The sequence below is a fragment of the Budorcas taxicolor genome, chromosome 10 (genome assembly GCF_023091745.1).
Source record: "Budorcas taxicolor isolate Tak-1 chromosome 10, Takin1.1, whole genome shotgun sequence".
In the NCBI taxonomy this organism is placed as follows: domain Eukaryota; kingdom Metazoa; phylum Chordata; class Mammalia; order Artiodactyla; family Bovidae; genus Budorcas; species Budorcas taxicolor.
The window spans coordinates 75119072-75131704 of NC_068919.1; the positions used below are offsets into that span (position 1 = coordinate 75119072).

At 52.9% G+C, this 12633-nt stretch overlaps 1 protein-coding gene across 3 annotated transcripts in view; it reads right to left on the bottom strand.

The window, feature by feature from the left end:
• Positions 1-12633, bottom strand: part of SPTB (spectrin beta, erythrocytic) — a 128097-nt gene that overhangs the window by 23376 nt on the left and 92088 nt on the right. For all 3 annotated transcript variants that reach the window (XM_052646288.1, XM_052646290.1, XM_052646287.1), the window contains exons 16-25: positions 10530-11286; positions 9707-9909; positions 9520-9610; positions 8143-8289; positions 7080-7343; positions 6494-6700; positions 5989-6078; positions 2496-2774; positions 1399-1529; positions 271-475 (exon numbers count right to left, since the gene is read on the bottom strand). In XM_052646288.1, the coding sequence (XP_052502248.1) occupies positions 271-475; positions 1399-1529; positions 2496-2774; positions 5989-6078; positions 6494-6700; positions 7080-7343; positions 8143-8289; positions 9520-9610; positions 9707-9909; positions 10530-11286 (2374 nt within the window). The remainder of the gene's footprint in view (positions 1-270; positions 476-1398; positions 1530-2495; positions 2775-5988; positions 6079-6493; positions 6701-7079; positions 7344-8142; positions 8290-9519; positions 9611-9706; positions 9910-10529; positions 11287-12633) is intronic.

Sequence of the window (12633 nt, forward strand, 5' to 3'; positions counted from 1 at the left end):
CTGGACAAGGGTAGATGGAAACGCGGTTATCGGTTATCAGGGCTCGGGCTTCAGTGGTGTCATCACACAGACTCCCAGTGGTGCCTGCCACCACCTGGAGCTGGGCTCTGACACCTTCCCCAGGGTGCCTGAGCTCACACGGGGGAGCCCTCGTCACTGCGGCACATGGCACTGGGCAGGCGAGTGTGTGTGAGTGTGGAGGGGGAGAGACAGCTCCCAGGTCTGCTGCATTAGAGGGAGACAAAGCAAGCAGGGGCCGTGGATACTCACAGTCACGTGGTCAAAGTCTTGCCCCATTTCCGAGGAGGAGGCCACCGTGTCCTTCTCTGCGATCCACTGCTCCAGGTCATCCACCTCCCTCTTGAGCTGGAACAGGTGGTACATGTTCTCCAGCTTCCGCCTGCGCTCCTCCGCCATGTCCTTCAGCCCTGCATACTGCTTGTCCACCTGCCCCTGAAGTCTGATGATCTGTTCTCTGGGATTCAAAGCAAGAAAAGTCCTCAGAGGGGGCGGCCGAGAACCCAGGGCAGCCAGCTTCAAGGAGCTCACCTCCTCCTTCCCAGCCCTGAGGCCTGGATGCGTGGGGGAGCACAGCTTTGAAGATATGGCAGTGACTTTTCACAGGGAAGAGCTGGGAGAAAAGGAACCATCCCTTAGACCATGATGCTTCGGGGGATGATGAAATGTGTCCCCTGCCAGGAGCTGCCTCCTGTCCCTGCCCCTGACTCTGAGAAGCTCAGAGAGACTGGTCTGGATGGAGAATTCTTTCACTATTCTTCCAAGGGGGCTGGCAGGGCAGTGGGCAGTCTGAGCCTGGCTCCACCAGCAACAGGCCTGCTTGGATCCTCAGGGAGGGATGTGCAGTACCAGGGGCTCTTCAGTCTCTGGGGGTCCTGAAGTGGCTGCTGTGGGTGCCCTGAGGATAGGGCCATGCCTGGGGGCAGCCTGAGGTGCCTGACCCAGTGGGCTCCACTGATGCTGCACCCACACCACTCAACAGTTTAGACGGCATATGATGATTTTGCAGAGACACTGCGAGATCCTGACCTACCTTCTGGACCACACACAAAAAGCAAAGTTAGACTAGGCTAAAAGATGCTGAAGACTAACTCCCCCAAAGACGGGAGCTCTCAGTTCACCACGCAGGCAGTTTTGCTACTCTGTTCCCTAGTCTCTTTGCCAACCAGGCCTCCTTCCATCAGCCCTGTTTGAAGTCACACTAAACCAGGACACAACAGGGAACTGGGGCCAACCAGCAGTCCAGAAGGTAGCCTTCTCAAACCCATAGACTTGGGGAAAACCATTCCTGTTTTCCCCTTGGACCTGAAGGGATCCTGCTTGGCAGGGGCAGGGGGCGTGCCCAGGAGCTGGCCAGGTCGCCTCCGGAGGCACACGCACCCTTCGGGGTGGCCTGCGGATAGCAGGCCCTGGGCCCGGCCGGCCAGCTGCTTGATGTTCCTCCCATATTCCTCCACTGCCCGCTGCTGCCGCAAGTGCCGCTTCAGCATCACGATGGCACTCTCTTCATCCTGCAAGGAAGCGGATTGTCAGGGCACGAGCTCATCTCACCTGGGTGAGATGAGCCAGGATGGGCCAGGAGGTGCAGGAGGGCCAGGCTTGCGGGACACCCCAGGAGCACCACGCGTGGCCTCTTCCTGCTACTCCCGGTGCCTGGCAATGCCCGCATCCCACCTTCCTCTCGACGCCCTCAATTCTTACCTGACATCCACCCTCCCAGGCCCCGGTCCAACCTCTCTCCTCATGAAAACTTCCTGTATCACCCCAGCTTTTAGAGATCCCCTAACCTCACCTCTCACACCCTCCCACCACAGTACATCTGCACAGAACCCCTGACACACAAAAAAATGTGAAGAATTCTTGGGTTAGAGCAAATCTAACTAGAAAGCTGAGCACAGAAGAATTGATGCTTTTGAACTGTGGTGTTGGAGAAGACTCTTGAGAGTCCCTTGGACTACAAGGAGATCCAACCAGTCCATCCTAAAGGAGATCAGTCCTGGGTGTTCATTGGAGGGACTGATGTTGAAGCTGAAACTCCAATACTTTGGCCACCTGGTGCGGAGTGCTGACTCATTTGAAAAGACCCTGATGCTGGGAAGGATTGAGGGCAGGAGGAGAAGGGGATGACAGAGAATGAGATGGTTGGATGGCATCAACGACTCAATGGACATGAGTTTTGGTGGACTCTGGGAGTCGGTGATGGACAGGGAGACTCGGTATACTGAGGTTCATGGGGTCGCAGAGTTGGACACGACTGAGCGACTGAACTGAACTGAATTGGCAAACAGGGCACCCAGCTGGAGTACATGCATCATATGTTCTCAAGAGGGGCATCCTGAAGGCACCTGGACCCCTGCCTGCTGCCCTCAGTTCTCACACACCTGGCCTTCCAGGTGCCCCCCTGATAGCCCACCTCCCCCCTGGCTCTTCTTCTCAGCTGGTTTTGGCTCCCAACCCTGGACCCTGCCCGAGCTGACCTGGGGGTTCTCATCAGAGAAGACGTAGAACTCCTGCTCGCCGATCCAGGCCTCAGCCTCGCCCGCATCCAGGTAGTACTGCTGGGCCTCGCTGGCCTCTTGCAGGTGCTTCAGCCGGGTGGCCGCTGCCTCCCGCAGTGTGTCCCATGAGCCTTGCAGCTGCCCCAGGCGCTCCTCTACGTCCTGGCAGTCGATCTCAGCCGCTGCCACCAGCTGCTGCCCTCTGTGCAGCACGTCCTCCACCCGGGGCGTGTGGCCCAGGATCTCATTCTGCAGTGTCTGCGGCCAGAGGGGAAGAGCTCAGGGGCTGGCCTTCCCACCATGCAGGGCAGCCCAGGGCCCCTCCTGGGCACCTCTCGCCCCGAACCACTTAGGGAAGCTTGAGCAGAGTGGGTGGCCATTAAAACGGCCTGTGACCATGTGCCCAGTGCAGTACTGGGTCCACCCACTCTCCTCTCACCCTCCTGTGAGCTTCTGAGATAAACACTGGATGCCAACACAGAGTGGTTAAGTCCCTGTGGGCTTCGAGTGACAGGGTGGGATTTGAACACGGCTCTCTTGGATCCCAGAGCTGGAGCCCTTGACGGCTCCCTACTCCTGTTTCAGTAGAGCTCAATTTCTTTGCTGTGCATGGTGAAGGAGAGGAAAATGACTCTTAAATGGCCTTCTGAGGTCTGATTTTAGCAACTTTTACTCTGTATAAAACAGTAGTCAGCAGTTGTTCCTTATTCAGGGTAGGATTTTGTTTTCTCCTGCTTCTATTTCTCAAATCTTTTCTGAGCTTTGTATTATTTCCTGCTTGAGACTTCAGTTACCAAAATGGTATTTTCTTCCCACTTTGGTGATGGGCAAGAATAGGATACATGGCCAGTGTTGTGACCATCAGCATTCAAAATACATGGAACTATCAATGCCTGTAAGTCACCTAACTTGTTGAAAGGCACCTTTACACCTGATGCTTGGAATCTCGAGTCAGACAATTTCCTGTGGTCTCTGAAGTTGTATTAAAAAAACCCACTGCTCAGCTGAGACAATTTCCTGTGGTCTCTGCAATTGTATTCAAACAACCCAGGGAGGCGTCAGCTGCCACTTGCCTGCTTACTTTCCCTGAGATCTATGAACTCTTCAGGTATACTAGAAAGCTATTTCTGTCTCTCTCCTTTTAAGCAAATTCCTTCCTAGGCTTCTGCTCAGTGTGCTTACTTAGGCCATCTTGTCCCTTGACTCCATTCATTTAATACCTAGTTATTAAATTGTTTCCAAGATAACAGGCCCTGTTCTAGGTTCTAGGGACAATATGGGGACAAGATAAACAAACCCCTGCCCTCATAAAGCGTACACTCTAATAGAGGAAAGGGTAAGCAAGTAAATAAATAAATGAACATAGATAACAGCTGCTACGAGGAACAGACACCAATGAGATGAAGATTGTTCTCCGAGGCGTGGCAGTGGCCACTCTAGCTGGGGGTCCAGGAAGGGTCTTCTGTACAGATAACATCTGAGTGAGACGTGACAGGTGAGAGAAAGAAGCTCCAGAGAGATCTGGAGGGTGAGTGTTGCTGGCGGCAGGACAGAGCCAGTGTCAAGGAAGTCCCTGGAAGGAAACCTGGATGGTCCAAGGGGCCAGGCAAGCTAGAATACTGTGAGGGAGGGTGAAAGGGATAAGACAGAAAATTCAGGGGGAGGTGGGAGCCAGGCCAGGCTGGACAGTGGCTCTTAACCCTGGTTGAACATTGAATCACTGGGGGAAACTAGACGTAGATAGGGCCACCCCATCCCCAGAGATCCTAATGAATTGATCTGAGATGGGACCCAGGCATTCGTATGTCTAAAGGTTCCCTTGGGTGATTCTAATGTGCAGCTAGAGTTGAGAGCCCTTCATGAGGCACCTTGCAGGTTGGGTTCTAGTCACACCATTAGAGCAGTGGTTCTCAAAGTGGGGTTCCAGGCCAGCAGCATCAGCATCACCTAGGATCTTAATAGAAATGCAAGTTATCAGGCTCTGCTCCCAGAGTTTGCTGTAGAGGATCTAGGGTGGAGCCCGGTCAAGTGTGTTTTAACAGGCCCTCTGGGGAAGTCTGATGCACACGGACAACTGCAATAGAAGGAATGATAAAATGGGATTTCAGCTTTAGTGAGGCTAGCTTAAAATCATCTTTACTGGAGCAGCCACACTCACCCAAGAGATTGTCTTTCCCTTCATGTTAAGGGGAACCCCATCCATATTACTCTTGCCCTTCTCGTGAAATAGCTATCTTCAGCCCAGGGAGGTGAAAATCATTTGGCAATAATTCTGAGGCTAAAGTATTGAGTGTTGAAGTGGCCAGAGTTGGCTCATTTTATAGTAGAGGAAACTGGGGCCTCGAGGATACTGTCTTCTGCCAGCCTTCCCCCTTTAACTGGAGGCTGATGTGATAGTGGAACCCCCACCTCCACCACCTTCTAGTTTAGGTACCTACGTGCTGCCCCTGGAGCGTCAGTGCCATGATCATGCCAACTGGAAGCAAAGGACTAGAGGGAACTTTGAAGAAACCACTTTTAGTATAATTAATTCAGGCCCTTGCACAGTTGCTGGGTTCTGTGGGCAGATGTTGGCTGCTGACATTTTTGGAAGAAGTAAGTACTGTCTGCCATGACCTTCCTTTCCCAAGTTGCTGCAGTACCGACTGTCACTCTGGGACATTCTGCTCTTCTCTAAGTCCCCAGATTCTCCCTGATCGACACTGCAGCTGCCCGCCCCACCCCGCTTCCTGAGCCAGAGAGCAAACCAGGCAGGAGGGACTCCGACTAAGAGCAGGGGTACAGTCAGCCCCTGGCCAGACTGCATGGTCAGACCACGAACCCATGCCACTGGCCTTCCCAGAGGACGCAGGCTTCCCTGCAGCCCTGACAGAGGAAGAGCATCCGCTTGCTTCCAGGCTTCTGACCAAGGCCACAGAAGTTCCCAGTCAGGCCTAAAACAGCAGAACAGCCAACGGATGTTTGCTCCTATGGCTCAGGGTCCAAGTTTAGTGGCTTCCTCTAAAGGAAGCGGGGGTTAGAGCCCCACAGCATCCTCACATGTTTCAGAGAGTAGAAGCCTACTTGCCCGGAGGAGACCCAACGGGCCAAGCTTAGCCCTGAAAGAGGAACAAAGCAGCGACAGGAGAGATGCCAGGAGCTACAAGCCTCCTCTCAGGGAGGCCAGGAATACAGAAGCTACAAAGCACGTGAAACCCCAGGGCAGGGCCTCCAGATCCTGTGCCCTGAATGGCCTCAAATTCCAAAGCACCTGGACCTCTCACTCCCACTCACCAACCCCCACGGTTCCCCTAGAATTCTCTCTGCTATCACCAAAGCTGCATGAGAATACACACACAGACTGGGAACCCTGAAACTGTCAACAAGAAGAGTAGTCTGTAATCTGCTGCCGGGGCTTTGTGTCGTCAGAGCTGGGTCCTCTTCCCTGAGGAGTGGCCGGGGCAGGAGGGACTGACCAGGTAGCAGGACTCACCTGATTCTTCTTCATGAACAGCTGCACGGTTTGCAGGTTAGTGCCATAGTCGGTCGACTGGGCCAGAGGCAGCCTCTCTTCCACCCAGAGCTGTGGAGACCAGAGGGCAGGAGAGAGCTGATGACAACCACGGCCACCCTTTCATCACTCACCAAGGGTCAGACACAGCTCTGCCTACTGTTCCTCCCAACAGCCTATCAGTGTTTTGTAAAAGGGGGGCATTCGATGCTCTGAACTGAGGTTCCAAGTAAGTTGCTCCTGGTCACTTCAAGGTGGGTGGCAACATAGGGATCTCGAGCCCAAGTCTGTCTGGCCCCTAAAGTCCACGGGAGAGCCGCCCTTCAAAGGGCACTGGCTTACTTTTATGTTTAATGTAATCATTACAACCACCCTGTGAAATGAGGTGGTGAGATGACCAGACGTCTCCTGCCAAGAACTGCCCTGGGCAGCAGCCAGCCACCCCGATGACAGCTGGGGAAGCGGGGGGGCCGCTGTGCCTACTCACCGTCTCATCCTCTAAGTCCCGGCTGATCTGCAGCTTGGCTCTGGATGATTCCAGCTGCTTCTTCCTCCTCCCCAATGGCTCCAGAAGGTCCAGGAATCGCTTCTCGATGCTCAGGTCTTCATCCCCCGCCTCCTCTCCCAGTGAGGGCATCTGGGCGAACAGCTCCTCCAGCTCCTCCTTGCGCACGTTCACTTGGTCCTCCACGCGCTGGGACATGAGAGGATGGTGTCGGCACCAGCCCTGGCACCTGGCCAGCCCCTCCTCCTCCTCATCGTTCACGTCCCACCAATCCTCCAAGACCTGGCTTGCACTCAGCCTTCCCCAGGGAGTCTTCTTGGATTGCCCCCATCTTACCTATTGCTCCTCTGAGCACCTATGCTACACTTCTTATGCACACTTTTACTACCCTGTCTGGATCCATCCCTGTCTTATCCACTGCAGAGGGTAGGAGCTGGGTTGTAAACTGGGAGACGTGATAAAAGCCAGCCTAGCTAAGGGGACAGGCGGGTACTCCCTTTCAGGTTGCAGCTTTGCTGCCAAGACTTCCTCCATGCCAACGGCCCCAGTCTGCAACCCGTTCACTCGCCTTCAGCTTAGCCAGCATCCTGTTGACACTGGTCAGGTCCTTGCCCAGGTCGTCTGACTGCAGCTGGTCCTCCATGGCCCGGATCCACTTGTTGAGGTCGGCCTGGGTCTGCGAGCGCATGTCGGAGCTCCTGGCAGCTAATAGCTGCCGAGCCGTCTCTTGTGTGTTGGCCTGAAGCTCGTCCCAGAGCTGGTGCAGGGCTTCCAGCTTCTGCGACACCAGGGCCGCAAACTGGGGCTTCTCCTCCATCAGCTGCTTTCCTTCCTGTGTGGGGAAGGAGAAGTGTTCACCCTATGACCTGGGAGAGGACCCTTGGAGAGCTGCCTTGCTCCAAATGGTTGCCAAGGGCTAACTGAGGGGAGGTCGGTGAGGCGATGGATCTGTCTAGAACTTGGATGAGGCTTAGCTGAAAAACTCTGTACCTCAAGAGTTATTTGCAGCAGAAACTGAGGCACGTGGAGGTTAAGGCAGCCTGGCTTGGAGCCTGTATACTGCACTACGATGGACACAAACTCGTGTGGCTCCCAGGCCTGCTTTTTCCGGATAGCCACAGGAGCAAGAGGCTCCTCTTTCTCCTCTCTTTTTCTTCCCAAGCCTGACTCCAGCCATATTTTTGACTTGCGCCTCTGGACAAGCTTGTTACAGACAGGACCTCTGCTATGAATGACAATTCCCTAGTGGTTCTGCCCATCCAAACAATGAGGGTCAGTAGTCCCCGCCACTCTGCTCATCTCACAGATCTCCCTGCCTCTGGGCAGGACATCCTGGTGAGGACGATGGATGGCAGACAAGAGATTACTGCTGTCCTGGCACTGGACGCACAGGCTCATGTTCTTAGTGTCTGGACTGTCCCAAGACTCAAGTGACCCGCAGGAGGCACCCACTCTGTGCAGGCTTAACATTGGATTATCGGGAGTTCCAAGGTTTAACTACTACTTGGAGAAGTTTTTCACATCCAGGTTCTCTACCGCTCAGCAAGCTCTGGGCCAGTGTCTGTCCCCCATGTGCAGCCCCACTCAAGGAAGCATCCCCAAGCAGAGACCCCACCACTTGCTCTGCTCACCGCGTCAATGTTCTCCAGCCACCCCTGGTGGGAAGCCAGCTCTGCCATGAATGCCTGGTGCTTTAGCCATTTGTTATGAAGGTTTCGAGCTTCATCATAGGAGACATCCTGAGATGTTAGCAGCTTGTCATTGATCCAGAGAGTGAGCTGTGGGCAGAAAAAATGGGATCCATGGTCCCTGAGTGTCCCTCTTTGGCCAGGGGTTCATGGCTGAACCTGCTGCCCACCTCTGGCTGCAGAAGAAGGCCAAGGGGAGGAAGTATGAACACAACGAAGTACTCCCCTCTGACTCAGGATCCCTAACTCCCAGGACAGGAAACTTAACTTGCGTGGTCTCAGGGCTGAAACACAGGCTCCCCCGTGTCTTCCCCTCTAGAGCATGCATGTGCAGTACAACACCAGGAATATTCACACTTCTCTCCGCATTTCCAGGACTGAGGACAGGGCCTGGCCTATTGCAGTAGCTCAACATGTGTTTACTGAATGGATGGTTAAACCCACCCTTTGGCGGTAGGGTGAAAAAATGTTATCTGAGGACAAAGCCAAGGGCAGATCCTATAATAAAGGAAGTAAAGGAAGAACTTTCGAGTCTCTCTTGTTTCCGAGATGTCCTGGCATTACACCAGGCTTGGTTTGTACCAAGGGCAGAGGTGGGTGAGGACAAAGTCATTTGAGTTGAGAGGAAAGGGGTATGAGGATGGAAGCAACAAAAATGTCAGGGGAAGCCCCATTCCACATGGAAGCACTGTTCATGGAGAGACCTAGGAGTGCAGGGTAAAGATTTCCCTGGACAGCTCACCCCAGGCTGAGTGAGGAACTTCTGAGTCAGTGGTTCTCCAACCGAAAAGCTTGTTGAGAATGCTGCTCTCTATCTCACCCCCTAAGTTCTGATTCATCTAGGCCCAACGGGGGCCCAGAAGTCTGCGTTTAACTAGAGCCAGGACCAGCTCCATAACTTGCAGGGCCTGGTGTAAAATGGAAATATTCAAAGTCATTGGGAATTGCAAGCTGGCAACAGCAGAGTATTAAACCAAACATGAGGCCCTTGTACACAGCGGGCCCTGTGTGAATGCAAAGGTCACATGACTTTCAGGCCAACCTTGACCAGGACCCTAGGTGATTCTAATACAGATAGTCCTCGGGGCCCTTGTTGAGAAATCTTGCCCCAGACTTGAGAAATTAAAAGATATCTTTACATATGTTTAAAAAAAATTGAAACCAAAGATTCTAGAGGATGAAGGACTTAAGCCGTTATGAGCCCAGAGCTCTCTGCTTTTAGAATCCAGACTCCTGAGTTAGAAAGGACTTCCCACCTCCAGGGCACCATGCTTCTAGAGGTAATCTCCTGCAAAGTGGCCAGCCTGGCTGGAGCCTTACCTCCTGGCAGTTCTGCAGGAAGTTCTGGAGCTCCAGGTTGTCTTTCAGAAGCTCTGAGGCCTCCAGGGCCTTTTCGTTGTTCTTCCTGTGCCTGCAAGGAAAGCCGGAACACAAGTCACGAGGGTGCTGTGTACCGCACCACAACCCTACCTGGCTCCGGCCCCCCAACCCTTGGGGCAGAGAGTACCTGTCCTCAATCAGCTGCACCTTCTCCTTGATCTTGTCTGAGAAGAGGTTCCCCTCAGCTACCAGCTTGTTTCCAGAGTCCACAGGACTCAAAACCTTATCCCGGTTGTTCTCCATAGACACCAAGAAATCCTCAAACTTCCGGATCCCGGCCTCTGCAGCTTCTAAGGAGTCTGGGGGCTCCAAGTGAGCCAGGGTATATTCCTGTCGAAGCAAGTTTCCAGACAAGGCATGGAGGTGAGGAGGTGGAGGAGAGGGCCCTTGCCAGGCAGGAGCACCGTGTGCAGCCATGCAGGTTACAGCATGAATGGCGCCCCCTGCAGTTGCGCAAGGAGGAAGGTCCCTGAGTCCTGTTCCCTGCCCCTGCCCAGGGCACCTGATGAGGAGAGTACCCAAAGCCACATGGAAGGATAGCCATCCAGGGAATAATTCACTTCTCTGAAGGCAAGAAGAGAAGAGGATAACAGAAGACGAGACGGTTGGCTGGCATCGCTAACTCAACGCACATGAGTTTGAGTAAACTCCAGGAGATGGTGAAGGACAGGGAAGCCTCGTACGCTGCAGTCCATGGGGTCACAAAGAGTCAGACATGACTGAGCGACTGAACAACAACAAGCCTCTAACTGGCCCAAGAATAAGACACAGTTTGGGACATGGGACTGGAAAGGGCATTGATAAGGAACAAAGAGGACTGTCTCCTGAGCTAGAGAGAATCTAAGAAAAGCCCAATTTGATCCCTGAGCCCTGGAGCACTTCTGCAGGCTTATAACCTACAAATTCTCTTTCCCTGAGAGATGCCCCAAGCTCCTACTGCCTCTCCCTACCTGGTTGCTGAGGATGGCCTCAGCCTGCTTGGCATCTTTCTGGAACTCCTGGAAGCCGAGGCACTGGGTGAGGGCCTGGCTGCGGCTCTCCCACATCCGGCTTAGGGCGTCCCAGCCCTTTTCTAGGCCGTCTAGCCGCTGGGCCAGGAGCAGGTACTCTGGGTCTGTCTGGCCATGGGTCACCTTCTCCCCAGACACCCTAACTTTCTGGTAGCTCTCCTGGTGCCTGTCGATGTCATCCTTGATGGCTGCATGCTGCTGCAGGAGCTGCTCGGCCTCCGGGAGGGACTCGGGCATGTCCTTGGAGGCCACATCCTTCTGGGTCGTGGATAGCCACGCCTGGAAGGCATCCAGATCCTGCAGGAAGGCCTGCAGCTGGCTGGCTTCCCCCAGGGAGGCCTCCTGGCTCTTCAAGGCCTGTTTTAGGCCCTGCCACAGCTCCTCCACGTATGCCTGCCTCTGCTCAATGTCCTTCTTCTGCTCGGGGTGTAACGCCATCAACCGCTGTGACTCCCGCTCCAGCGTGCCCAGACGGGTCTGGATGGCAGCCACGTCACGCTCCAGCCCTGACAACTTGCGCTGGATGGCAATGACCCCTGCCAGGTCCTGGCCCAGGTCCTTTGTGGACTCCACCACCTTCGTCTTGTCCATGATCCACTTGCCAGTCTCCTCGCAGTCCACGCAGTAGTTGTGCACCCGGAGGGCCGAGTCTACTGCCTCCCGCCGTTCAGACACCATGGTCTGGAAGTCCTGCCACCTGCCGAGGGAGACGGGAGTCAGACAGCCTCTTCCTTCACCCTTCCCACAGGGGGTCCCTTCCAGATTTCCCACCAGAGTCTCCCCTGATAGAACCTGCACACTGAAAAAAGAGTCATCTCTCCAGCAAACTGTAATGAGTCAGTTTATCCAATTTTACCCAAGACAACAGAACTGCCAGAGCTTTCCATTAGCAGGAGGTGAGCTGTGATGTTATTACAATCATCAATAAAGCAACATGATGCTCTGTATATAAGCTCTATGTGTAGCTGAAATTCAGGAAAACTTGCAATTTCCCAGATTTTTTGAAATGCAAGCATATCTCGTTTTATTCAGCTTTGCTTTACTGTACTTCACAGATACTATGGGGCTTTTGTTTTTGTTTTCTTTTATGAATTGAGGATCTGTAGCAATCCTTTGTTGAAACATCTATTAGTGCCATTTTTGCAACATTTGCTCACTTCATTTCTATCATATTTTGGTAATTACTGCAACATTTCAAACTCTCTCATTATTATACTTGTATGGTGCTCTGTGGGCAGTGAACTTTGATGTTACTATTGCAAAAGGTTATGACTCACTGAAGGCTCAGAGGATGAGCATTTCTTAGTGATAAAGTATTTTTAAATTAATGTTTGTACATCGTTTTCCTAGGCATAATGATGTTGCACACTCAGTAGACTACAGTACTTTTTGTAAACAACTTTTATATGCACTGGGAACTCCCCAAATTTGTGTGTGACTCGTTTTATTTTGATATTGATATTTTGATATTTGATTATTGGGGTGGTCGGCAACTGAACCCACATTGTTTCTGAGGTATGCCTATACTGAAAATAATTAGAAACACCCCATTATCAACCATAAGAAAACTTTATGACACAGGATCTCAGCTGCCCCAGAGGAACCACACAAATGTCTAAGACCATGTTCCAAGTGCCCAGGGCCTAAGGAAAGCCAGCATGGTTGTCAAAGAAAACAGTCGTAGTGAAGAGAAGGAAGATGAAGAGGAAGGGGGAAGGAGAAGTTGGGATTGTAATGAAAACATTTTAACCTTCATGTGCAGTGTGGAATGAACCTGGGGAGTGTGCAAAAGATGGGCAGATGTCCTGCAACTTGTGTGCAGCCCACAGTAAGCCTCTTCTAAAGAGCCGCTCAGTAGCCTGGGTCCACACCACCAGGGACACCTCCCCTGGACCTGGGTTTACTCATCCTGCCTCACTGTGACCTGGAAGCACACGAGAGTATGCTGAACGTGCAGTCGCTAACTGAGCTCATCTCTCTTGATTACCCACAACGTATAAGCATTATGAAGAGCTTTGGGAACATACGGTCATAGCTAGACTTT